This window comes from Electrophorus electricus, chromosome 16, assembly GCF_013358815.1.
Source record: "Electrophorus electricus isolate fEleEle1 chromosome 16, fEleEle1.pri, whole genome shotgun sequence".
NCBI classification, from domain to species: domain Eukaryota; kingdom Metazoa; phylum Chordata; class Actinopteri; order Gymnotiformes; family Gymnotidae; genus Electrophorus; species Electrophorus electricus.
The window spans coordinates 13374855-13402652 of record NC_049550.1 but is presented as its reverse complement, the minus strand read 5'-3'; the positions used below and the strand labels follow the sequence as shown (position 1 = coordinate 13402652).

The 27798-nt window shown below is 46.8% G+C and overlaps 3 protein-coding genes across 4 annotated transcripts; 1 reads left to right on the top strand and 2 right to left on the bottom strand.

Moving 5' to 3' along the window:
• Positions 1-260: 260 nt before the first annotated feature.
• On the top strand, positions 261-7313 carry ifngr1 (interferon gamma receptor 1). Its single transcript, XM_027013734.2, has 7 exons — positions 261-515; positions 2257-2389; positions 3368-3543; positions 3680-3846; positions 4222-4384; positions 5676-5806; positions 5935-7313. The coding sequence occupies exons 1-7, from the start codon at positions 443-445 to the stop codon at positions 6292-6294; spliced, it is 1203 nt and encodes a 400-aa protein (XP_026869535.2). The 5' UTR covers positions 261-442; the 3' UTR covers positions 6295-7313.
• Positions 7025-15893, bottom strand: ltv1 (LTV1 ribosome biogenesis factor). Of its 2 annotated transcripts, none has more exons than XM_027013732.2 (11): positions 15742-15893; positions 14952-15083; positions 14599-14796; positions 14174-14261; positions 13164-13299; positions 12507-12756; positions 12169-12296; positions 11929-12071; positions 11669-11721; positions 11325-11531; positions 7025-8417 (listed from the first exon to the last, which is right to left on the bottom strand). In XM_027013732.2, exons 1-11 carry the CDS (start codon positions 15742-15744, stop codon positions 8304-8306), a joined length of 1452 nt encoding a protein of 483 aa, XP_026869533.2. In that variant the 5' UTR covers positions 15745-15893; the 3' UTR covers positions 7025-8303. The 2 variants fall into 2 exon arrangements, with proteins under 2 accessions (XP_026869533.2, XP_026869534.2); XM_027013733.2 differs by having other exon boundaries at positions 11325-11528.
• Positions 15894-16635: 742 nt separating this feature from the next.
• capn9 (calpain 9) lies at positions 16636-27432 on the bottom strand. The gene is made up of 20 exons (XM_027013740.2): positions 27247-27432; positions 25498-25567; positions 24943-25061; positions 24221-24354; positions 22336-22504; positions 22141-22224; positions 21937-22022; positions 21636-21713; positions 21338-21498; positions 20775-20929; positions 20194-20402; positions 19875-19911; positions 19516-19596; positions 19027-19084; positions 18841-18905; positions 18287-18355; positions 18083-18161; positions 17707-17823; positions 17235-17293; positions 16636-17093 (listed from the first exon to the last, which is right to left on the bottom strand). The coding sequence occupies exons 1-20, from the start codon at positions 27430-27432 to the stop codon at positions 17067-17069; spliced, it is 2043 nt and encodes a 680-aa protein (XP_026869541.2). The 3' UTR covers positions 16636-17066.
• Positions 27433-27798: the final 366 nt, after the last annotated feature.

Here is a 27798-nt window from a genome sequence, read left to right as displayed (position 1 = left end):
CAACATGATCCCACTACGGCGAACGCGCTCAGGTGAGCGCGTCGCTCTGTGTGTCATCTTTACCTGTTCTTTGTCTGTTAAATATGTTTCTTTTTTTATGTCAGGATTTTTTTAAATATGTGAATTAACCTCTGTTAAACAGTTTAGATACTGGCGGCTAAATTGTGAACATGACAACTGCTAAGTAACCTATATTAAAACATCCACCACAAATATTGCGCATGACATGAAAGGAAGTTGGGAAATGAGCCACACACGTCACTTCGAAGAAGTATCCAAGAAACGTTTCTCAGTCTCCTACATCTACTGAGTGGAATCGACCGGTCATCGTTTAAAAAGACTTAATATCTGAAAATGTATTGAGATGAAGCCGTTGTAAGACTTTACCATTTTTTGAACGTAGACTAAGACATGTGAGTGATTTTATCAGCGGGATTTTACAATGCGGACTAAGGTCCATAGTGACTTCGTGGGATTTGGTGCACTGGTCCTGATTGTGATTGGCGTTAAAACGGGTAAGTCGCATACAGTGTTCCTATAACGTAATAAAATTAATTTGTTTGTAACTTGTAGCTCGCAAACGGAAGGTTGTGACATATTTGTATTACGTTTCTTTAGTTTAAATTAGACTAAAACACCATGCATGTGAAAAAAAAAAAAAAAAACGTTTTTTATTCTTAAGTGATGTGGTCTTTAATGTGATTCAATGATTTAACTGATATATGGGACATGTACTAAATGTGGAACTCTGACCCGCACCTGACTTGCCTTTTTTAAACGGAAGACGCGTGAACCTGAACCGCAGTGGCTGTGCGGCGTTTCGTAAGAACGTAACTTTGATTTACAGTGTTTAGCTTTGGGTGCAAGGGTGAGCCATTTCATATAACCTGAATTCACACACAATGTGCCTTAACCTGCTTTAAACCTATTTATCTTTAGGCTAAATATTAACCAACTGTATCTAACAACAGGTGTTTATGGGTCTGTTATGTTTCATTATCTTAATGGTCTGAAGGACCCCGGCCAGCAGGTTAAGTATACCAAGCCGAGCTTCACCAGGTCTCCAAAGGACAAAGGATTTGTCTTTTGTCTCAAAGAAAAACTGCCCAGTCTGCTGCGTGGTGTAGTGCTGGGTGTACCCACAAACAGAGCTCAGCCTCGTAGGGCCTGTAGTGTCTGTGCCGCTCAGGTGTTCATCACGAGGACGTCCATCAGAAGAGCGAGGACAGAGGCAGCGGAACAGGCCTCACAGGAAGTGATCCACGCGTGCGCCTGGGAGACCAGCTGGGGACTGACCACTGACCCCAATGACCCCAGTATCTAAGCGCACATGGGTGTAACTCTGCTTTGAACAATGCTGGGGACAAGAATGTGGATGGACCAGGTGTTGCGTTCTATGCAGCTGCCTCTCAAAGTTGTGTTCTCTTTAAGAATTGCTTGGGTATGCAAGTTCACTGAAAGTAAATCAGGGCTGGTACAGAAGGGACGGAAGCTTTCACGGCAGCAATAACGGCGCAGAAAAAAAATTGGTTTAAAATGTTATCTGTAGGAGGCCTATAATTGTTTTATTTTGAGGGGAAAAAAATATTAATTTCGTGACCTGTCAAGAAATAGCAGCTGTGCCACGTTCATTATCTCAGCATGCTGTGACGTATAGCGACAGTGGACTATTAGTCAGCCATGCAGAGTTCAGAAGTAGAAGGGTTTGGTGTGTATAGGCTGGCGTACTTGATTCTGCACGACTCAACTCCACCTTCTGCAAAGCTAAATGCAGTTTATGTTGGCCTGTGCACTGTATGAATTTTTCCAGTAATCTTTTGTGTTTGTTTATCTGATTATGTTTATAAGCAGGATTACGGTTGTAGTTATAGTCGGATTAATGATAGGAATAGAGTTTAGGCTACCTGGTGTACTGGGGCAGGGAATAGGGTCAGTATTTCCGTGTACAGCAAACCATAGACAAATATTAGAAACACCATCTCCAACCTCACATTCCTGAAGTTGTCAGACAGAAAAACCTCCAAGACTGACGCATGTGTTCCAGGAAGTTAAATTCTCCAAACATGGGTGTGGACTACTGATCTTATAAAATCTCTGTGGCCTGAAATAAGCATGTATAATGAATACAAATTAGAGATGTATTTAATTTTTCTTCTAATTACAGTCAAATCAAGTTTTGTTTTTTGTTTTGTTTTTTTTCAATTAATGAAACTTAGAAAATCAGCAGAAACTAACAGTCGTGTTGCATCTTTTCAGTTCTTTCCTCTGGCCTGCCAGCTCCTCACAACGTGTTCGTAACATGCGACAGTTATGGGGTAGTGCTGGACTGGAGCGCTTCTGGTCTCAGATCGGAAGCCGACTTCCTGTTAGAGCTTGTGCCTGATTACGGGTAAGTCCCTCCCACGCCTAACATGACAGTCACATTCTTAGTACCGTCCAAATTGTTGCCTGCTGATGAAGTCACTGTGTTACCTCTTGTACAGAAACCTGAGGCATTGAAATCTTAGATTGGTCTTAAGTTTCCCTTTGAGATAATTAGTCTAAAACGTTGTGTGGGCGGGTGGGTACTTGACTAGTAATTGGAAGGTTGCTGGTTCAAGCCCCACTACTTCCAGGTTACCACTGTTGGGCCCCTGAGCAAGACCCTTAACCCTCAATTACTCAAGTTGTAATTATTTTAAGACTTGAGAGAAAATGTTACAAAATTTTCATATGTTCAGCTCATATGTTCAGCTCTGCACTGACAAAATCTTTAATACAGTGTTAGGCTTGCAAATCCTTCTGTACTACAGACCAAATGGTTAAGAAGAGCTTCCTTTAAGTCTGAACCACCAACAAAACTAAAAGGCCAACGAGAGTAGTCTGAGCAGACTTCCTTTTTCAGGGCGTTCAAAAGGTTAAGTATACCACATTAGGAAAATCTTATGTACACAATGCACTTATAAACTTCAGTCTTAATCTATGTTTAAACACTGGTTTAGTGATCTCAATATTTGTCTAAATGTAAATAAAAGATGACTAAACCAGGGCTTGAACATGACTTTGGGCTTTGTGCTAAAACATATTCCCCATGTTAACCATATAAGCTTAATGTATGCTGAATGTGAACAAGCAACGAATGATGCCGTTTCTGAATCCAAGGGGTCTCAACAGATGATGACTTATTTAATCAAGATAAGTGTTTGCCATATCAGATTTGGAACATCAAAGGCTGCTAACAAGCAACACCAGCTATGTATCCTAATTTTGCGTCATTTTCAAAATCCAAATGATGTCTGTTGAATGTCAGCATCATCCAGTGCAGCCAGAGGAACCAATGGTTTATCACACACTCTGATTCCCTGCATGTTCTGTATTGTGTTTCCAGGGAAATAATTAAAATAATTACTGGGGGTCTGCGATGCAACCTATCGGATCATCTGCAGAACATGCCGTTCAACCGCTACTATGTGACGGTGAGGGCCAGGGATGGCACAGAGGAATCCGAGGCTGCCCAATCAGAAATCTTCTCTTACAACGATCATGCAACTGCAGACATCACATGTAAGCTTAATCTTCTACTCTTTTGTTCTGAATGAAAACGTGTGTTCTGAAGGTAAACGTGTCCAAATCGACCTGCGATGTTTCTTTAAAAAAAATTTAAAAACACACACAAAAAAAATCCAACCTGTGTTGCCAGGTTACCTGGATTTTCCTGGGGTTCACCTGTCTCCTGGAGAGAACCAGCTGCTCATTTCCTTCATCAATCCTTTATACCTGTACAGACACACACCCGCATTACGTAACCTCACAACCAGCAGAGGGCTAAGATACCATGTCACCAGCAGACACATAGGAACCAACAGGGTAACCACTACCTTCAAACATTTCTACTGTGTTTGGGATTTACCAGACACTTTTATCCACTGTTTTTATGCAAAGCAACTTGGGGGCCTTGCTAAGGGCAGCAGCTTGGCAGTGGTAGGGGTTGATTACTCCTCCTGATTACTAGTCCAGTACCTTAACCACTGGGCCACCCTTGCATATTCTCGTTTCTTTCAAATAGTCAAATTAACCATGTCTGCTATGCAAATGCCAGAACAGAAGGTACAGTGACCAACGCTGGTACCGCACACCCCGTTTCCTGGCCCTGTAGGCCGGGGTATCCTTCAGCCACATGTGCCTATGGGGTTTTACTGCTGAAAACGTGCACATCAACCCTAGTGTTTCTCACTGTTCCAGTCTGAAGTCGAGTTCACTTGCTTACCCAAGTCGTACACGTGTGAGAGCGGCGTGTCGTTCCCCGAAGAGCTGGAGGAATACTGCATCACGCTCTCTGGAAACATCGAATTAATCCCCGTACGGAAAACAAACCCCGTCTGTTACAGAGGCAGACTGATGCCCAGTAAGTGAACGCAACCACACCTGGAAAACACCTAGTGTTAATTTACGAGTATTTCAGATTCTGTTCTGTGTTAAGTTTGGCAGATTCACGCCATACCATGTGCTTCTGTAATTCTAATACTAATGCTTCTATAAGTTAAAATATAACCATGATCCTGGATGCTGGAATCATTTCCTTTCTACAGTGTTGTGCAATCATCAGATTGGGTTCCTTTTCTAAACTGGTAGACCAACTGGTTAATGATCAAGGCAAAAATCACTCCGTCCTCAGCCAAGACTATTATTGGGACTTTGACTTTAGACTATATACCATCATAGGCTACCTGCTCCGGTGCTGTCCACCATAGCGCTGACCTTAAGGACATTACCCAGCATGTGGCTCCTCTTCATTACCTGGTTGACTCACTGGACTGGTCGATGGGATCTTTTTGGTACAATGTTGTCGTTAGGCGTTTGCCATTTCCAACATGCTCCCCATCATTATTGTACGTCTACTACTTAAACAATCAACGTCCTGTTTGTTTCAAGTCTGTACTCGTCACCACCATATCTGATGTTTGCATAATGCACCGACCGGAGGCTTGATGCGTCTACATTTCCGTCTAGCTAGTCTTTTGTTGACGGGACAGGTTTGACAGGCTCGCTTGCATGGACATGGTAGAGGCTGAGTAAGCTTCCTATGGAATTCTCCATTACAGAGAATGAAAGGCAGGGATTTAAAGATTCGTATGCACATCCTATATGTTAATGATCGTTCCTGATTGTTAAGACAGATCTACACCCAAGGTTCATGCCATGTGCTTGTATAATTTTTTATTTCCCCCTCCCCCCGCAGAGCACATGCAGGTTAAGAGGTGATGACATTGTCTCAGTCGAGCCCTCTTCCTCACCTCGTCATTATCCATAACCCCCCCCCCCCCCCCCCCCCCCGCCGTCTGACCTCTCTCCTGTGAAGGTAGCCTGCTGATGTTAGACTAGTATTCTTTCATGAGAAAACCCATCTGAAAGGATTCCACATGTGCAAATAAACACTAAATCTGAAGATCAGTTCTGCCTCATGACTCATTTTTGCAGAACTTGCAATAGTAGTACTGAATGCCCAACTACCTGCCACCGGGAAGCCGATTCATCTATACCCATGTACTGTAGACAAGGGTCCTTTACCCATGTAACGTGGCCAGAAATCCTAATGGAAATGAAGAGTGGATGAAGACTGGCACCTGCCAGCTTTCCTTCATGGGAAGCAGGACTGCTGAGGGTGGTCCACTGACTTTCCTCTTCGTCCTCCCCAGGTCCTTCAGCCACCGTGTACCTCATCCCAGTCATCGTCTTTTCGGCAATGGGCTGTGCTGTATTGTTTCTCCATTTTTTTCTGCTAATGAAATTCAAGAAGAAAAGTCTGGCAAAGTTCCCAAAATTCCTGGTATGTTGTGGTTTGCTGAAAAACAGTTTAGCCTGTTAACATTACCTACACATTTCTGTTTAGTTTCCTTTACTTCTGTGTCCGCGTGTGCACGCTGCTCGTTTTGATATGTGTTGCACGCTTTTCAGGTTTGGCAGGAGAACACGTTAATGAAACACACCAACACTCTCAAGATAGAAACTGAACCTGTGGTGACAAATCCCAAAGTGGAACCCGACGTGGCAATTTCCCTGCAATATGACTCACCAGAAATCTCCGCCCTTCTACGGCTCCTGGCTAATAGCACGCAGCCCTCGGATAATTCCAGCTCTCTTACTAGTGAAGAGAACATGGGAATGGATTCAGGCAGCGGGGATCCAGACGAAAACTATAGCAGGGAAGCGGCCAGTAGCTTGTCGCTGGCTTACGACTGTCCGCACAGACTCGTGGAAATGAGCACTGGAGATGTGGTGGACGCGTATGGGCCCAGGAGCCACTACAGACAATGAGCAAAATTAAGGGACTTGGTCCATCCTAAAGGACCTATAAGCCAAAGTGAAAAGCAGCAAAGCCAGGTTAGGGTGAAGGAAGTTGTAGTTTACAATGTTGTGTGTGTTTCTGCAGCACGGAAGCAAGACCAGCAGCACTGGTCTCAGAAGGCATCTTTACCATCATGTGGCATCATCATTGACAGATCCTTTACAGTACAAGACGTCCAGTGTGCCCCACCTCTCACAGGGCTGGCCTTTGCCATCCTCGAGTTGTTTTCGACTCTCAAACGAAGGGATGTTCGCCAAATCAATCGCTAGACATGCTGGGACTACAGGAGAACCAAGCACCCTGGGTGCCAGTGCAGCTGTGAGCCAGGAGGGCTTTGAACCAGGGGGGCAGCTCAAAATAGGGTGGCATGGAACCAGCACACTGGAGCTTGTTGGAACTTTAAAACTACACATCTGACTTCCATCTTGCAAATAACAAAGCCTGTCGCAGGATTTGCTGGTCATGTCTCCAAGTACTCAACCCCTCCAAGAGTCTGACTACACATAAAAGCACTGATTTCACATATCCAGGCGAGATCTGTTTAAGCTGCTGTGGCACATTTGTCTACCATATAAGAGATATATTTGAATGTTAAAGAACTAATTTAATCATTAAAAATGTGATCCTCAAACACTCAAATGTATTATAAAAATAAAGAAATTAAATGCATTTCTGTAAACCTTTCCACTATTTAACAAGTTTAAAAATTGTGCGCTATATATTTATTTGACACAGACACAAACACGGCTTTGGTACCAAACACACTGCTTAGCAAAGGCCTCAACACGACCACAACTGCTTAGAAACCACGTCAGCATCTCAAATGTAAGCTGACTGACTAAATTACTAGATACCAAGAACATATACTTAGAAAATCTAAATAAACCCTTCTACCCAAAGAACAAAAAAAAAAAAGCCATAGAAAGAAGTCTTACCCCAACCAGCTAACACTATTCTGACTAAACTTACAAAAGGGAAGTAAAAAAAATAAAATAAATAAATCCAAGTAGATGCAACCTCACATTTACAAAGCAAAAACGCACAAGCTTGAAGGTGTCCAGATGTTAAATGTGATGGACAGCAGCCTGAAGCACAAACACGAGTCTCTTCATGGGTTGAAGAAAGCAGTCTTAGATCCAGACCTGCGTACCATCCTCCAACATGTTGAAGCAGCGAAGTCGTGGAGCCTTCCCTCACAACCTTGGCTCTTTAATCAGGAAACGGAGGGGCGTGACCCCCAGCAACCGGGTTCTACGAGATGACAGCGGTTTATGCTCCGAAAAGTAGATGCATGTTAATGGATCCTAGGAGCGTAACTACAGCGTACCTGCAGTCATCAAAGATGGAGGCAGTTAAAATTGCAATCAAGTACACATGGTGTCCAGAGAAACAGGACGCAGTGTCCATTAACATTAAAATATTTTGATGTTTGTAACAAGTTGAAGCGTCCTGTTTGTTGAGAACATATGTTTATTGATGGCTGCTATGGTACTGATGTAGTTAGGTAACGTGAAAGAACTGATCTGCACTCTCAGATCTGTTATGATAAACATCTACTGTTGTGGACAAACTGGTTTCTCCTCCTAGAATATCAGAAGCAGCTGCATCTGCAGCGTAATATGAGGTAACCACCATTTCACATGGCCTGGATATGTTTCTAAATCACCCGAGTCAAGTTCCATCAGGAAAAGCGCAAAGGGTAAAATGGCATAAGCCCTGGAGGAGATGCAGTCCAAAGATTTAATTCATTAACAATTTTTCAATTATTGTATAACAATTATCCTCCATTAACAGAAACATCATGCATCTTCAGTGAAGGAGCACACACACACACACACACAAAAACCACAGGGAGTGAAGAGTCTCTGACACCATCCTGGGCGAGCGTTTAGGGAGCTTTCGTCTCCCTTAGCAACGGAGACAGCAGCGAGGGTCTTGGCCAGTGTGGATTTGCTCGGCGACAGTTCAGGTGCCGGAGCTAGGAGAGCTTCAGGCCCTGAACGTGAGTCCTGAGGCTCAACATCTGCTTCTCCTGCGTCTGCTTCTCTTGCTTAAACGCCAGTTTGTTGCTCTTCTTCTCTGCCCGTCTCTCCTGAGGGCAAAAGGAGCCAACGTCAGAAGACCTGAATTACCCGTGATGCATGAGGTCACGTCTGTTTAGTCTGTATGTTTAGCGAGGGTAAATTTAATAAATAAATATTGCTCAATTTTTTTTTTTTTAACTCAGACATTTGCGCAGCTTTCTTTTGATTGCTTTAAAATAATTTTTCTTTTGCCTGAGCCAGACCAGCCAGTGCAGTGTATAATATGTAGAATGCATTTTTTAAATAAAACAATTGAGTCAAATCTTAACCTCAGAATCAAAGCTCATATGAAAGATCACAGACCTAGCGTTTAACTCTGCTGAGCCCTTTCGGGTGACGCTCTGCATACAGCTTATGTATTTCAACAGTTTGTCTGCTGTGCTGTTTTTGGCTCAAAGTCTTGCTGACATGGTCGTCTGTGTCAATTTCTTGAACAAGATCAAACCAAGTTCAACAGGAAAACACAGTTAGCTCACATTCAACAGGACGACACCGTACAAAAGGCCCCACACCCCGGCAGGTCTTCCCCAAGCGGGACCGTTTTCGCCATCTCTTTTCCCACTAAAACCCATCTCTCTGCACCACAACATCTCATACAGCAGAGATGCTCTTATTACTCTCGATCCAAGACTTGATCCAACGCTCACCTCGAGCCATTTGTAACTGCGGACCCAAGCCGGCCCACAGACAACCTGAGGGAGAACAAAGGACGCGACGTGAGGAAAAGGTCCTGAAAGCGAGCCAGAACAGGCTGGGGGCTCGGGCGCACTGAGCTCCCTTACCCAGCATCCCGCTAGCCAACGTCCAGTCTCTGGACAACAAGCTCGACGACCTCCAGGCCAGGATAAAGTTCCAGAGGGACGTATGGGACTGCAACCTCCACTGCTTCACCAAGTCATGGCTGAACCCAGCGGTACCGAGCCAATCTATCCAGCCGGCCGAGTTCTTCTCGGTTCACCGCATGGACAGGACTGCGAATTCGGGGTAGCCAAGACACGGTGGAGTGTGAGAGATGGTAAACAGCAGCTGGTGCAACAACGCCAATGTTGTTACTCTCACCTGCTCCTGCTCACCCAACCTGGAGCTGCTCGCCCTCAAGTTTCGGCCTTTCTACCTTCCTCGGGAGTTCACCTCGGTCATCAACACCGTGTACATTCCACCTCGCCAACACGGACACAGGCCAGCACCCTCTCATCTCTTCACTGCCAGCCTCTATTGACCCACTGCAGTTTGCATACCGTCACAACTGCTCCACTGACGATGCAGTTGTACATCTGCTTCACACCACAATGACCCATCTGGTGGGGTAATTATGTTAAAATGTTGTTTGTCGACTACGGTTCAGCATTTAACACCATTATCCCCTCCACACTCACTACCAAGTTGGAGGATCAGGGACTGCATCCATCCCTGTGTGACTGGATCTCCAACTTCCTAACAGATTCCTAACCACAATCAGTACGGGTGGGCAACTGTGCCTCATCCACCCTCACCACTGGAGCTCCTCAGGGTTGTGTCCTAAGCCCCCTGCTCTACTCACTGTACAAATACAACTGCGTGGCCACTTCCAGTTCTACCATCATTGTCAAGTTCACTGACGACACCGTCGTCATGGGCCTGATCTTGGACAACGACGAGAGAGCCTACCTGGAGGAGATTAAACAACTGGAAAACTGGTGTCAGGGGAATAATCTCCTCCTAACCGACGTTAAGGAGCTGATTGTGGACTGCTGCAAGAAACAGCAGCGGCACTACCAACCTGTGACGATCAGTGGAACCACGGTGGAGAGAGTAGACAGTTTCAGGTACCGTGGAGTTCACATCTCGCAGGACCTGTCCTGGCCCCGCCGCACCAAATCCCTGGCATCAGCGTCTTTACCACCTCAGACACCCTCCAAGGTGCTGCAGAACTTGTATACCTGCACTATTGAGCGTATCCTCATGGGGAACATCACAGTCTGGTTTGGGAACAGCACAAAGCAGGACAGAAGCACTCCAGAGGGTGGTGCGCTCAGCAGAGTGCATCACTCCCACGGAACTCCCTGAGCTGCAGACCATCTATTACAAGCAGTGCCAGACCAAGCCCAGGAGGATTGTGAAGGACTCCTCCCATCCCAACAATAGACTCTTCTCTCTGCTGAGGTCAGGGGATCGCCTTCGCTCACTGAAGACCAACACAAAGAGACCGAAGAGGAGCTTCTTCCCACAGGCCATTCGGGCCCTGAATCAGGGCAACTGATGAACTGTGGGGACCACTCTGTGTACTGTGTATGATGTCAACAATGTCATCATAAGACTAAGAACTGGAAATTGTACATGTATACACAATGTATTTCCCTGCATCACTCCTCAGCTGGGACAGAGCGGTTACAAAAGCATTTCACTGCGAGTTATAGCATGATTGACAAATTTTGAACCTCTGGACAGAAACAAGGTTATGATGAATATGAGAAACATGGAAAAAAAAAATGTAGTCAAGTGGGGCAATGCTGTTGATTAGAAAAAAAGCCATAGATTGTCAACATTTGTCCAAAAAAAACCACCCCATCATACCCACAACCAGCGCTATCCTAAATGCTAATGGATATTTAAACTCCTCTTCTGACTCAGTTTGTTCAAGTGTTTGTCTTCCATTGTAAATTGAATTCGTCATGGAAAGAACAAGTCAGCCTTGTCAGGTGCTGGAACTCACTCTAGGATCAGTTTTTCAACATAACTTTGACACCTAAAAGGAATTACTAGGAATTTCCAAACAGACGCAGTGTACAGGTCAGACTGGCCCATCAGGTGCTGGTGATGCTATTAACACCCAGCCTTCTACAGCACTCACAGCACCCGAGCATGAGCCATGTTGGCCACACACTCAACCACGCATACAGCCTCCCCCCCCATTCACATCCACGCAAGTGTAGTACCTTCCGCTCATCTTTAATGGCCTGCTTCCTGTGTTTGCGCTCCTCCGTGCTCTCTTGCCGCGAGCGCAGCTGGGTGGAGACGCGGGGAAGGTCGGAGGCATCGATGCGCTCCATGCGCTCCGCCTGCCGCGCCGTCAGCCCCTTCTTAGGCAACACGTCCAGGGGAATCCCCGTCTTACTGGACACAAGGATCCGCTTAGGCTGCTGCTGGGGAGGAGACAACCAATAAGAGGACTAGAAAATATTCCTAAATACTCCACTGACCAATGGCATGCGTGATCAGTCTGCATGTCTCTGGATGACAGGTGTCGAACGGTTAATGTTAACACTTTGCTTTTGCTGACCTTGGGTGGATCCTTGATCAGCTTTGGATGATTGTAGAGATTTGAGTAAGTGCCTGCTCCAGGAAGAAGAGAGATGTTGAACAACATCATGATATTAAATATTTATTAACTCATGCTTAGTATTCTGGCGTCTGAATAAGTATTTAAATAAGTATAATCGTTAAACCAGGTGCATGTGAGGAATTAATTTCTTGTTGGAAAATTCTGGAATTCAGTATTACACAGCCTGGACTGGGAGTCAATGTGAACAGTTCACTCACTAATGATGGTCTCACAGTCCCATTTCTCAGCAGACTGCTCGTCTATAACCAGCGTTTCCATGTCTTGCTCTTCATCCTCACCATCCTCTTCCTCCTTGAGTGAGGGCAGCTCGGGAGGACCCAACTGTTGCGGCTTCTGGAACCTACAACGGCGGGAGTTATGCCACACACATGCACGGGGCGCCTCAGACAAACCACAAAAATACGACTTAAAGGGCTAGCGCGCGCACACACACTCACTCTCTCTCCTTCTGCTTGAAGTAGTCCTGGATGACCTCGGCCAGGCGCATGCTGTCCGGGTCAATAAAGCCCTCCACCTCGGCGTTGTCCAGAGCGCCTATCTCGTCATCGTCAAACTGCTCGTAGAACTGTCAGCACACAGACCAGCCATCATGATCACGCACGGAAAACAAAACACACAACCAAGAAAGGGCAGACACGAATCACAGCATTTACCACAGGAGACCCGAGAGACACGTGACCAACCTGTCAGATCCCATCATTTACTACAGGAGACCTAAGACACGTGACCAAGCTGTCAACCTGTCTTTTCTGGAACAGGTCAGGGGGGTGTGTACCTTTTCGAAGCGGTCATCGAGCAGGGTGAGCTGCTCGTTACGTCTCATGACTGAGGAGGTCAGGGAGTAGTCGGAGAAGCGGCTCCTCGTTTCACACTCCATAAACGCAAACCGTCGCCTGCCACCCTCTTCCTTCCCATCGCCATCATCCTCCGACAGGCCGCCTGCCGAGCCGTAGTTCCGCTCTTCCTCCTCCGCGCTCTGGCCCTCGTCCGTGGACTCCCACTCCTCCTCATCTCCACCCTCGTCACTGCAGTCATCCAGAAACCAAGCTACAGCGCTACACCCTCAGCTAACGTACAGTCCTGCGGCGCCAGTTTCATTTCTAAAAACTGTCCACTAGCCCTAGTCAAAAAAACAAACTAAACTGGTAGGGCCTCACCAATTCAAATTGAAAAACTGGTCTTATTTTAAGGCAAATAACCCCATAATGGAGGGAAGAATATGGCATATATCCAACAATTTATCCAATTTTATATCCAACAGTTCATACATATGTGACATATACAAATATGTATTGATCCAATAATACCCAATTATCTAATCATACCCAAGTATTCATAACTAATAAATGTATTGATTTTTAGAATGTTAAATTTAATATATAACGCGTTTGACGTCACCAATGCATCAGAAACCATGACCGATGATACAGACCCAACGTTGCCATCTCCGGACAAGATGTCATTGGCCTTTATGACGAAGTCGTCCTCCAGGAAGTTTTCAGGGTCATCGAAGTCAAAGTCCTCGTCCAGTGCCGCCACAATGTCGGGGTCCATGTCCAGCCGGGGGCCTGCAGGAGCGCAAAAGCCTTGCTGACTCACGCCGAGGTTGCCGTGGTCACCTCAGCACCAGTGTACCACTGAAGGTGCCCCGCTGAAGACCGCCCATGTGCATCGTCTTCATCCTCACTAACAGCTCAAGACAGCCTTAGCAGAGTGACCTACTGCACTGGGACGGTATACAGCAGCTGATCGGTGTGTGTGTGTGTGTGTGTGTGTGTGTGTGTGAGCGCGCACTCCCCAGACAATAAGTCTAATACACCGACATTGCTAGGACTTTGCTCTACCTGCTGAGCTACAGAAGCACTACACAGTAAACTGATAGGCTGCTGATCTCTGATCTCGTAATTATCAACAACCTGTAATTAAATGCCATATCATCACTGCCACAATTAGCAGACGATTAAAGCCAGGCCACTGTACTTTAAGAACAAGAGGCCCAGAAATCTAAGAGGTTGTGAGCCACAAACCAGCAAAAACCACTACACCTACAGCAAACGAACTTAAAGTCCTCAGAAACTTTGAAAAATGTGGGGTTTTTGTTTGTTTATGTGTCTGCGAATGCATTTTCAGTGCACAGATGGTTCATAGTGCGACAGTGGGGCGGTCGTTAATGAAACACGGAAGCGGGAAATCTCACTGAACAATCTGAGGTTACATCATAAAACATTAGAAGCCATCACGTTCCGACACGCTCCTTTGTCCTCGGGGTCATTTCCACTTTGCGTATTCACAGAATCTACATGCCATTTGCTGTGAGATGGTCAGACACACAAGTAAAAACACACACACACACACACACACACACACACACACACGTCACTCCTCGCTAGAGGATACGGCGTCACAGGGAACGTGGACGTGTTTGATGTAGGAGCTGCTCACCAGACACGGGGGCTGCTTTGTTTAACAAACCCACCTCCTCCTCAAACTCGGAGGCAAACACGGATGACGGCAGCTTAATGGAGGCCACCTACAGCACAGAGACAGGAAAATTAAGACAGCAGATGACGGCATCAGACAACCGGAACACACATTACCATGTACGTTTCCTACACAAACTTGGCTAAAGGTATTAAACGCCTAATCTGGCTAAACAACTTGGCCCGACTGTGAGAGAGCTGGTAAAACACTACCTTGTGTCTCAGAGTTGGGGTAACACTACACTGTGTGCGCAAGAGCTGGGATTCCTGGTTATTAGCTAGAAAATTCCGGTTTCGATACAAAGAAGTTGGCCCAGACTTGCAGCGTTTCTCTAATAAACTGAACTGTAAATCAAAACAAACAAACCCCCAGGAAACCAGCCTTACGGGAATCGCGAGGACCTCTTCCTCTCCATCATAGTCCTCCTCCTCAGAGGTCAGAGGTCGTGCGTCACGGTGAGGTCGGGAGGCAGAGACCAGCTCAGCAGCCTGTGACGTCTCTCTGAGGTGCTGAAGGTAGTCGTAGTCGTCGTCGAAAAACACGCCATACTTTCTCTGCTCTTCCTTCCTCTTCTCCACCTCCACCTGCAGGACACCTCACAGAGCTTTACAAAACTTTACGAACGCCAGCTCAGGTCAGGCTGCTTCTCAACAAAACTAATTTACATTAGGGAACTTGGCACGGGTGAACATTTATACGTCAACCCCAGAGGCACATGACTCTGGAGAGAACGTCTCACCTGCACGGCGGGTAAGAGAACATATTGAGGTGCCTTCTCATCCGCTGCCAGTGGGTCCTTCTGACTCCTGTGCACCAGATGGAAGGACACGGCGTTCTTCTTGTGTATGAACGCTTTCTTCTTCCTGTGAGGCTGTAGGCAGTAGACAGGCGAGATTACAGCACATGACAAGAAATGGGTTCACTGGTTAATGCCTGAAATCAGCAAAACTACTGGGTGACTTTATGCCTGAGAGTGATTCCATATGAAAAATGTTTCCTGCGATGAATTGTTGCTCCGTCCAAGACGACAGGTGAACGAACAAACGAATCAGTTTTCTCTAGGATGAATTCTCTGCTCGTCCCATACCGAAATATACATGCGAGAGCGGGACTGAACTAGGAGCCTGAGGTAGACAAGATGAAACCTACAACGCTGTTTTTAAAGTCCCATTACAGTAAATGCGAAGCTATGCTGTGGGTCTGTACACAGTAGCCTTACTTTATAAAGCTTGAAAACCTAAGGGAGGCCTTAAAGCAGCAGTCAAAGGCTGAACTCATCGAACTTAATATTCATGTGTCAACTTTTTACGATTTCTCTTTTGGAAAAATAAAATGGTTCTAGGGTCTAGCCAACAAATGCCAGACCTTTAACCTTTCGCCGCTTTTCAGCTTCTCAGATGCGGTTACTCGCTAGCTCGCTAGGACTGAACGCTACACAAATATTACACAGCAGATTGCACAGCTAGCTAGGTAGCTAGGCACGCAAACTAAATGCCATATTGTTTGCCAAATACAAATGTGTGCCGTACCATTTTGTTGAAACTGCGCGTTCACTTGGATTTAGTCACTCCACTTGGATCACTTTGGGTTTTCGGAAGCCATGAAGTTTAGAAACATCTAAAACGTAAAGTTAGCGTGTGCGCCCGCACACTGTTGGCGCACATGTTTTTTTTCGGCCATTTCTTGGCTGCACCACAGGAGCGGCGCAAGAGGGTGCCGTTTTAAAGACAGCGTACAAATATCGTCGAAGATAGTTTGTTTTAAATTATGTAATAAACAGTACACCTAACAAAGTATAGTGCAAGTGTTTTCACAATTTCGGGTGTATTTCTCTTCCAAGACATACACTAGGATAGCAGGCTCATTTAGCATCCGCTCCCTCAGTTTTGGTTTAGTCCAGGCTACGTCACATCAATAAACGCGATATCCATCGCCAAACTGGTGTCCGAAAGACCACTAGTGATCTATTGAGAGACTATTTTCTTACTACACGGACAGCCAGAGGCACGTAGTAGTTTTGAAAATATAGTAGGTTTACTATGTTGTTATTTTATGATTAAATGCCGTTGGCTTTCTGAAGCTTTTTGGAACCAGCGTATTAAAAATGTGCTCGGATATTCGCATCTGCTTTATGAAGTGTGTATTGCAGTCAAGGAAGCCGCACCAGAACACATGAGCACAGCCTGAGGACACAGGGGCCAAGTGGACGCCATCAGAGACACTGACAGTAGCAGCTGTCTGAGTTAAAAGCTAGGAAACGTGACATTCGGGGCACATGTAATATAGATCAGGCGGCATCGGACCCCGATTTGAGACAAATTAATGCCAAGTGTAATATCCATAGCAGGCGTCTACTTGTGATTCAGACAGTTGAAAATGGTGTTAATAATTCCAGGTGTAAATGGGATTTGAGTTCAGTTTATTTAAACTTGAGCTACAACTACATTATCATCTTTATGATGATCAACTCTGTGAAAATAGACACGTGATCTACATATTTTATTCTCAACATGCCAACTCAAATTTGGGGAAAAATTAATCATATAAAAAAAAAACATACTTAAATCAGCCCTTGAGCAGATCAAATGAAAACACAAATAAAAGTCTAAAGAGTGTAAAGTTTATAGGGAACCGCTTAAGATCAGGCTTAAGCTAAATATCATAGTAAATTCATTCTTCACTGATATTATACTGTGGCCTTGGTTTAAGATAAATCTCTGGGTGTTGGGGAAACGAAGGCATCGTACAGAGATACAGTGGTTGCATTTTAGCACCATTGAGGCCACAGCACAGCATGGCCACCATTTAATGGCTGCTTATTACTTCTGCAGTTTTTTGTAGTTTTCCATCTTCTTCAGACATTCATTGACAAGATGAGAAACTGTTTAAAAAAAAAAGGAGTACAAATGTTTCAAAACACACACACACACACACACACACACATATATATATTATCTGTACTGTACTGAATATGTCCTCATATGTTTATAGATTTGAGGAAAAATAAAATGTCTCCACTCACTTGTTGAAAGTTCAAGGTAATTTCTCCTCTGTTATATTCGTCAAGGGCTTGGAACACTCCTGTAAAACAAAGATTATATAACATGATTTATAGCACCTGTTTATGCCTCACACTAAACTTTAGGCTAGAACAATCAAAGCACAGAGATGTGGTTTTCCTATCAGAAGCCCTGGAGGGCTGCATCACTGTGTTGAGGGCCAAACTTTACTCCAACATGATTGGTTGAATAGTTAAGTTATTAACTGAACTAGGAGTGCTGGAACAATAATTGTAAATCACACAAAATCACACAAATCACAATCACACAATCCCATTGGTAGGGTCTTTTCTGTGCCAACAGATCCCAGCCAAAGACTAAATTTCCCTCATTTTAGTACTGGGAAATGAGTATCCATTTAAAACGAGTCCAAAACTCAGTTATTCCGCTGATGTGTAGTCACATGACCATTCTGCGGTGTTTCAGGATACTAACGGAACATGTTCTCCAGCCTCACGATGCAGGTTAGGTAGTCATCGAAGTCGATTTCATTCTTCTCGTCCCCAAATCTCAGTGCCATCATCTGAAGCAGTTTATTGTTCAGCTTTATCCCTTCAAAATACATGACAGTGGACAGTTTATGAATGTGTACCACCTTCATACTGTGTTAGAGGGTGCTAAAGTGCGCTAGTGTGCGCTATAGTGTTAGTGTGCACCATAGTGTGCTAAAGTGGGCTGCCTGCCTCATGGTACCAGACTCATCTTAAGGAAGACATGACAAGAGCAAAGCTGATGCTGTGTGTGTGTGTGTGTGTGTGTGTATATACGCTTGCGTGTGTGTACGCTTGCAGGTGGGTGACTGGGTATTCACCTGCTGCTTTCAGGGCGAGGCGGAGCTCATAGGAGGACATGCGTCCGCTACGGTCCGTATCGAAGGAGAGGAACAGCACCTGCAACACAGTTAGTGAGCACACGACTGCGCAGTTAGTGAGCACATGACTGCGCAGTTAGTGAGCACACGACTGCGCAGTTAGTGAGCACACGACAAGGGGCCTAAATTGAAGAGAAGGTTTACCATCCATTTCTTCAGCTTTTCCCATAAGACTTTAAACTCCTGAAACTCTATCATGCCTGAGCTATCCACCTGCACAGTCTGGTTAAGGAGAAAGGTGTAACACTGAAAAAAAAAAAAAGATGTCACGGCACAGGAAGACAGAAGTCACCCCCGAGCCCTGCCGGACTGTGTGTGCTGGAGGGTAGCGGAGGTACACAGAACTAATTGACCAACCAACACAAACTAGCTGGAGCTGCAACGTTGAATGTTTCTAAATAAGGTTAACGTCATCCAAATTTTAAAAAACCCCACCTTTTCAATTAAACAAACACGGAATAACCTCTTGTTGTCTGTGTTGATTTTTATGCATGGTCCGTCTGTCTCTGCCAGGACTTTACCAATAGGTCAGTCTAGGGACAAGTTCCATGGAGTTGACAAAGCACTTCTGTGCAGTCTGCTACATGCTGTAAATTTTTGTGGACATCAGTACTAGAGCGAGTGGTTTGCGGCAGTGCATGTCCACGCTGGCGAGGTCGCGTGCAGGGAGAAGAGGTCACGGCGCCGTGGAAGGATACATCCATCAGGTTGATGATGCTGTGGCAGGTGTTGAGGCTCACGCCGTCAAACTTGATTTCTTTCCCTGAAGAGAAAGAACGCTGGTCACAACAATACCTTCAGTATCACACGCTAACCATTAACCTGCCGCATGGAGAACCAGGGTCAGGCAGGGCAGTAACTGAGTAAAAAGCAAATGAACTCACTTCTGCTCAGGACTCCGTTGAGGACGTCCTGCAGCTCGTAGGCGCTGATGGCCTGGTCCTGAAAACACACGGCCCAGGACGACCACAGTTCAGGGACAGGAACTGCACACGGTGTGTGTCGGCCACCACAATGTAGGTCAAAGTGGTTCTACAGCACAGCTCTGCTGGCTGAGTGTGTGTGTTACGTTGTCTATACCCCATAATAGATTTTCTGTTACATTGAAATTACACCATGACTCCTAAATAAACCTGAAACCCTAAGACCTACCCTTACCGAGTGAGTCTTGTGCTCATGGGTGTGTTAGATCTGTGCGTTTCCCCTTACCGAACGTGTCCTGTGCTCAAGCTTGTGTCTCTAATCTGTGTGTCTGATCCACGTGTTTACCCTCACTGAACATGTCCTGTTCTCATGCCTGTGTGTTTTATCCGCATGTATCTGTGTGTTGTGTCTGTCCGATCTGCATGTCTGATCCGGGTGTTTCTCCTTACCGAGCCTGCCACCTGCTCAAACAGCTTTCGGAGACCCTTTTCCTCAGGCGTCTCATTATCTGGTTGAGTAGGCGCTGGTGGCTGAGAGGGTCAGTGACACACACACACAGTCTCATCTCAAGAAAAGCTCAACAAACCTCCAAGAAACTACATAAAACCTGAATATAGTATAAACAAACTATAGAAATGTGTGTTTATGTTAGTGACTCGGGTCCACTGCTAAGACGAACATAAAGCAAATCAAAAACTCGAGCGTTTAACTGGTCAGCACGTCCCTCTGTGGTCTTTAGAGTTCCTTCAGACCTGGTGCGAAGCGTGAAACCTAGAAGGGGAATCAGCCGGCACGTAAAGGTACTTACATCAGGCAAGTCAGCTTCAACCTTACTCCCCATCTCTCTAAACACACGCAGCATGCCATTAGCATGGAAGGTCAGAGGTCATGTGGAAGACAGACAGGACAAGACCTGGACATTATTCACCTATATTCAAAATGTTTTGCGGCATCACTGTCTGGGGAAATGCTCCCACAGAGGTTAGTGAACACACAATGTAAAAAATAAATAAATAAGGAAAATACCATGTGATCCTTTTTATTTAAACAATGCTTACTGTTTAAGGCTAATATTCTGTATGGTGTTGGGAATGGGTAGAAAAAGAAAGAGAGAGTGAGAGACGTACACTGCCCCCACTTTGCTCTCGGAGAAGATGCGCAAGATGAAGTCTGCCTCGCGGTGGGGCTGGAAGGTGGTGGGTACCAGCAGGTAGCTGCCTGGCGGCAGTGAGAAGCGCTCGCACACCTCCCGCAGGTTGATGTAGGTGCGACTGCGGGCCTTCGACGGGTTGAAGCGGAAGTACTCCTTCTCCAAGTGGTCCTCGTTGTTAGGGGCCTGGGAGGGGGGGGGGGGCAATAGAGGAGAACATGCAGTCTCTATACTGAAGAGGGCATTACACGAAGGTTACGGCAGGGGCAGGAAGCTCACCCCAGGGCTCCAACACCACAGCGCCTTCACTCAATTCAATGATTGTTTCCGTTATTTCTCTCTCTCCCTCTCTCTCTCCCTCTCCCTCTCCCTCTCCCTCTCTCTCCAATTAAATTAAATTGTGCTCGTATTGCCAAAGCGCTTATAAAAAAAAAAATCAACATGGCAAAGAGAAAGGCAGTCTGGGTGTTATTAATTAAAATCGTGCATCGTCAATGGAATCTCCGATAAGTGACATCGCTCCCTGACCTCACAGATAAGTGACATCGCTCCCCTGACCTCGTAGATGGCGAAGCCGATGGTCTCCAGGTCGAGTCCTTCCTTGCGGAGCCTACGCCGGTTCTTCTGCATGAGGGCCACGAGGACGTTGCACTGGCCGTCTCCGTCAGCGTCCTCCAGACGCAGCTTGAACTGAGGGTTCATCCAGAACGTGTCTGTGGAGAAAAGGGATGGACAGAATCGTGGCGGTTCCCCAACTGGACCTTTGCTTGGGGCTTGAAGCCAAAGCTGGTCATTTCTAGGTAAAGGGGTGGGGTCAAATAGTTTAGAGCATATAAACAGTTGACCTCCGAATACAACGAAGCTGTGGACAGGCCCGGGGCCTTCAGTTACTGTATTAGGGACCTCAGCCCTAAAGGTTGTCTGTAAAACAGCTCCTGATTATAGTTCAATATTGGTTTTTAATTGATCGATTTATTCATTAACCAAGGCACAGCCAAAAGAACAGGACATTCGATAAACTGCTTGGTCTGCCTCATTGTACAGCAACGTTTTATTTGTATTTGGTCATTTTGGGTTCTGTGGCTGGTGAGGCACCAGTGGTGAGCGCTGTCTGCCCTGACCGATGAAGTTCCTGCAGCCCCCAGAGGTGGAGCCGCGGATCCAGTTGCCCTCCAGCATGTTGCTGGCCCACTTCTTCTTGGTGTTGTCTGTGAGCGAGTCCGGAGTCAGGTTACAGATCTCCACCCGGTCGTAGTTCGCCTTGAAGTCCTCGAACTCCATCCTGCAACACAGGTGCATGGCTGCATTAGGTTGCCATGGTAATCGGAAGAGAAGCTACAGGCACCCCGAGGGACTTGCGGTCAGCGAAGCCGTCATTCTGGTGTAGCACCTCCACCAGCCGTGCCGAAAGCCTCCTACCAGAACTCTCCATCTTCAGTGCCGTTTTGCTGCAGTCTGGTCTTGTCTGCCGCGTCAATGTAGCTCCACTCTCTGGATCTGCATGACACAAGATACACTCAGAGCAGGCTGCTCTCTCAGGATGCCCAGCGCGAGACCAGTGAACCTGCTGACCATGCAGACCAGTACGCCCAGTACAACCCCAGGTTGGAACATTATTAGTGCATATTAAGCAAACGCTTCCAGCGTGTCAGTATAAACACTTGCCACTCGAGATACTGTTTGAGCAGTAGTCTCAGTTCTGTCAGTACGGGACACGTACTTGTCGCTCCAGGGGCCGTTCCACTCCACTTGACCCCAGGGGTTTCTGACACGGATCAGCCGGACCTTTCTCCCTCTGTAGTTCACCTGCAGAACCACAGAAAGAAAGAAAGAAAGAAAGAAAGAAAGAAAAAGAAAGAGAGAGAGAAGCATGTCAAGGTAAATGTGTGCACAAGTAGGCGCCACGACTGTGAAAAACTGTTACCTCTTCCAGACCCGTAATGGAGTAGGCATGTCCTTTAACCAGGCCAGTAGAGGTCTGAGCCTCGGACTCAGCTGAGCTGGTGATCTGGAGAGGAGAGAGGGAGAGAAGGAGAGAGAGAGATAATCTAAACCTTTTGATCCTTTTTAATATCTCCACTTTTAAAATGTCACCGTTTTAAATTCAAAGCAGTCTCACATCTATGGAGCAGCCCATCATGGAGCCCCTGTCCAGGGCCTTCTTCAGGATGTCAAAGAGGTCAGAAGGCGCGGCCTTGGTCTCAAATGTCTCGCCAACCCCGCCGCTGAAATCCTCCAGGGCCTCCAGAGTGCTGCCCCCTTTCAGACTCTCGTAACTGCCGTTCAGTCTGCCACCCGCACACACACGCACACCTACGTCAAATACACCTTTCCTTTTCCATAAACCACAAACGCTTCCGGACAAATCTGTAAATAGGTGCACAAGTGGTGTCTGTGGCAACTCAGTCATAATATTTTGGTTTAAAACTGTGTTGTGGGTGGTGTGTATTTTGGTTTGATGGCCATAAGTGTGGTACAGGAGCACATGTGCATGCATGCACTTGTGTATGTGTGTGTGTGTGTGTGTAAACATACATGGCGTAGGCCTTGTCCAGCAGTGTGTGTGTGTGTGTATGTGTAAACACACTTGGCGTAGGCCTTCTCCAGCAGTGTGTGTGTGTGTACGTGTGTGTGTCTCTCTGTGTAAACACACTTGGCGTAGGCCTTCTCCAGCACTGTGTGTGTAAACACACTTGGCGTAGGCCTTCTCCAGCAGTGTGTGTGTGTCTCTCTGTGTAAACACACTTGGCGTAGGCCTTCTCCAGCACTGTGTGTGTGTGTGTGTGTGTGTGTGTGTCTCTCTCTGTGTAAACACACATGGCGTAGGCCTTCTCCAGCAGTGTGTGTGTAAACACACTTGGCGTAGGCCTTCTCCAGCAGTGTGTGCGTAAACACACTTGGCGTAGACCTTCTCCAGCAGTGTGTGTGTGTCTCTCTGTGTAAACACACTTGGCGTAGGCCTTCTCCAGCAGTGTGTGTGTGTGTCTCTCTGTGTAAACACACTTGGCGTAGGCCTTCTCCAGCAGTGTGTGCGTAAACACACTTGGCGTAGACCTTCTCCAGCAGTGTGTGTGTGTCTCTCTGTGTAAACACACTTGGCGTAGGCCTTCTCCAGCAGTGTGTGTGTGTCTCTCTGTGTAAACACACTTGGCGTAGGCCTTCTCCAGCAGTGTGTGTGTAAAACACACTTGGCGTAGGCCTTCTCCAGCAGGGTGTGTGTAAACACACTTGGCGTAGGCCCTATCCAGCAGTGTGTGTGTGTGTGTGTGTGTGTGTGTGTGTGTGTGTGTAAAACACACTTGGCGTAGGCCTTCTCCAGCAGTGTGTGTGTAAACACACTTGGCGTAGGCCTTCTCCAGCAGTGTGTGCGTAAACACACTTGGCGTAGGCCTTCTCCAGCAGTGTGTGCGTAAACACACTTGGCGTAGACCTTCTCCAGCAGTGTGTGTGTGTCTCTCTGTGTAAACACACTTGGCGTAGGCCTTCTCCAGCAGTGTGTGTGTGTGTCTCTCTGTGTAAACACACTTGGCGTAGGCCTTCTCCAGCAGTGTGTGTGTGTGTGTGTGTGTGTGTGTGTGTGTGTGTGTGTGTGTGTCTCTCTGTGTAAACACACATGGCGTAGGCCTTCTCCAGCAGTGTGTGTGTAAACACACTTGGCGTAGGCCCTATCCAGCAGTGTGTGTGTGTGTGTGTGTGTGTGTGTGTAAAACACACTTGGCGTAGGCCTTCTCCAGCAGTGTGTGCGTAAACACACTTGGCGTAGACCTTCTCCAGCAGTGTGTGTGTGTCTCTCTGTGTAAACACACTTGGCGTAGGCCTTCTCCAGCAGGGTGTGTGTAAACACACTTGGCGTAGGCCTTCTCCAGCAGGGTGTGTGTAAACACACTTGGCGTAGGCCTTCTCCAGCAGGGTGTGTGTAAACACACTTGGCGTAGGCCTTCTCCAGCAGGGTGTGTGTGTGTGTGTGTGTGTGTGTGTGTGTGTGTGTGTGTGTATAAACACACTTGGCGTAGGCCTTCTCCAGTAGTGCACTCCAGAATTCATCATTTTCAGCAGAATGGAGGTACACCAGCTGGTTCCTCACACACGGCAACCGATCATCCACAACCACGTCCAGCCAGCGGTTATGCTGCCAAAACTATGCACGCACACACACACACACACACACACACACACACACACACACACACACACACACAGCAGTTGAGATAGCTCAATTAAAGCTACAGGAAAACACACACACATTCATTCCCTCATTCAGCAGACAGTTCTCCTCCCAGCACATGAATCACATGCAGGAATCCTTTGCTCTGAATCAGCTACAAACAGACAGGCAGTCGGTTAAATGGCAGGCTGTTGTCTCGACTGGTGCCATGAGCTCTCTCGTCCTCCGAGTAGATCCAGACACCAAAGGTATTTACAGCTGTTTCTCAATCTGCCTTTATCACCACATTTATCACCACTCATCAAAACAACTCAAACTCAAAGCCTGTAGCAAAACCCCAAAATACTTATTTTATGCAGCATAGTTTAATTGTGTGTGTTTGGTTTTACAGTTACAGATTATGCAAAAATTATATTCTGTAATTATAGAAGTCTATGTGTATCCTTTATGACATCTTGAGGGGGGGGGGGGGGACTACAATCTACACACACACATACACACGCTCACTTTAGAGACTGTGTCTGTGTGTGTGTGTGTGAGAGCATGTGTGTGTAGCTTCACCTGGAAGTGAAAGATGCCAGCATAGCCGCGATCAAAGCTCTGGTCCGGGGGTACCACCCTCGCCAGCATGTCCTTGTGCAGGGTAAGAGACGCGATCGCCGCTAGCAACCAGCAGTCTCCTGTAGGCACAGCAGGAAGGGGTTAATTAGGGACCACAACCCACCTCTTATCCCAGATTAAAACTGAGCATGCTACATTGGGATTAGCATTCCAAGGATTCATGTACATATGGCTCAGATTAATTGAGACAGACCACTGTACATAGTTTTTGTATTTTTTTGTTTTTTTAATATAGGATGCACTGGGTTTGTGCGTGTGGGTTGTGTAGCAAGCAGACCTGGCTCTGTGTGTGTGTGTGTGTGGGGGGGGGGGGGGGGGGGGGGGGTTTAGCAGGTGCTTCTATGGTGAATCCTCACTATATCACCACCCTGGGGGACCCCAGCAGTAGATCCCCTGCCTCGCATGTGGCTAGGCTCCCGCCTGCCAGAACAGCTGGACCAGGTGAGCAGCAGAGCTTGGAGAAATAACTGCGCTGATGGAGGGTGTGTTACTCACCCAGCTGCCCCTGACATATGTCCGTTCTGTCGGCCCCTCCGACAATAAACTTGGGGTTTTTGCAGATATCCTGTATGAGAGAGAGGGAGAGAGACAGTACGAGCGAGCGAGAGAGAGAGAGGGAGGGAGGGAGGGAAGGAGATTGATTTTCGTTGCCAAGTAGTCTTGCAGTGTGGAGTGCGCGGGTGGTAGGGAGGAGCACTCAGGCTGCTTCTATGAGGTATGGTCACATTCTTATAGTTGTGATCAAGCTCTACCCTAGTGTGAAAGATGCCTGTGACAGACACACACACACACACACACACACACACACACACACACACACACACTCCCACCTCAGACAGTGCAACAGCTGAGAGAGAAGTTTAGTTTTACTCTCAATGGCATACGAGCGCACGTGAACAGAAGCTGGGGCAGGTGTTTCAGCGTGAAAGAAACCCGAGTTTCTCCTGGTGTTTCAATCTGCGAAATATGATGCAAACACAAACTTAAAAACAATCCGAATTTATGGTGAACTTTTCCTTTAGGCCCTGTGCCAAACCTTACAGCACTTCCCCACCCATCAGCTCTGGATAAAAGACTGAGGACATCCCAAAGAATCACACCAGGAGTCAGAACGCTGACTTTTCCCATCAGAGAAGCACAAGCAATAACAGCCCGCAGTCTACAACATGCATGCTGGGATACCAGAGAAATTAAAATACAATATATATTACAGGTATACTCATATTAGTGATGTGACCACATTACTTTCAGAAGGGCTAGAAGTATTGAACTATCTAATGATCACATAACCGAATGGTGGGTTTTGCAGCCTGGAGTTTTATATATGAGCTGTGAGAAGTGTGTAACTGCAAGACTGAATAGAGGATACCTTTAAAGACAAGAACATTTGCAGTACAGGGTGTCACTATTTTGCACCTGAAAAAGCCACCTTTGAACCCTTGGACTGGCTCAGTAAACCAGACCAACTTGTTCCAGGACACACCAACCCAATAATCCTGCTGCTCTAATGAGAGGTGGAGGAGAGAAATCCCAGATTTTTTCTTCATTTGTTTGATTTAAACCACATCCACAGAACCGAACGGCTCCCTGACTAGAGTGAAACGTGACAAACCTCTGACAGAGCAGACGGGTTCATTCAAACTGCTGTATTTACACTGGTGAATTAAAGGGCCCTACGCTCACGGCATTCAGCAGACGCATGTGTCCAGAGCACGACACGAACGGTCCTTCTTCGAGCATCCGTGGAAGTAGTTCTCATGCAGGAGCATTAGGTGCTAAGGTTCTACCACATCTGCTCACGTTAAGCCTCTCGGTGATGTGGAGACCTGGCCTGTACCACACACCCTCACCATCACTGGCTGAATCAAATGCGCTACTGCCCAGATGTTAAGAAAAGCCTGGACATGCACAGCGCACGTGGTCAGCATCTACCCCATCAAAGAGTTGCTACTTAATTCAGTCCCACTAGAGCATCCCGTACAGCAGGCTACAGGGGTCCCAAAACTGGCCAAGCCAGCAGCCCCTGAGCAGGCTGGTGGAGAGTCGGATCATTCGCTGGTAACAGTACACAGCATCCGAATCCGGTCAGCACCGCACTACCTTCACATCAGACACCCTCAAATAAACGCCCACAGGGCCGGCCACCATTCCTGTGTCAAAATTCCTATTTAATCTCCCTGAGCTGTTCCCCAGCGTCCTCTCGGACCGGGCCGACCCCCGGGTCCAACCCGGCACGGTACCTACCCCGGGCCTCTTCCATTCGAAGTTGATGGGCACGCTCTGGCTGTAGAAGAGCGAGGAGTCGCAGGCGGGAAAATCAGGATCCTCGAACAGCTTCCTCCTCTGGAGGCAGTCCTGCCACAGCTGCTCATAGCTCCTGCCGTCGGCCTGGGCGCTCTCGGCGCGGGACAGTGCGGGACTCAAAGGCATGCTTGCACGGAGACAGAAGTGACGAAGCTCGACTGGCGTGCGTCTAGGCAGGCTGGCTCCACTGTTCTCAGCCTGCCGGCTGTCTGTGTGCGTGTGCGTGCGTGCACGCGCGCCAGACAGGCTAGTCAGGTTCTTCCCCTCTTGGAAAGGGAAACAGGTTTGGCCTCCTGAGCAAAAGTCACCACACCTGGCTCACACCTTCTTCTCGGAGATCCAGTCTGACACTCTCGTTGGTCCGCTTTACGATAAAAGGCATTCGCAACCACGCCTCAACAAACCCTCCGGAGCTGTCAGTACTCCATTACTGTAATACTTTATATATTCCTAATAACAACAGTTAACAAAACCTCCACAAGAGAATGAAGG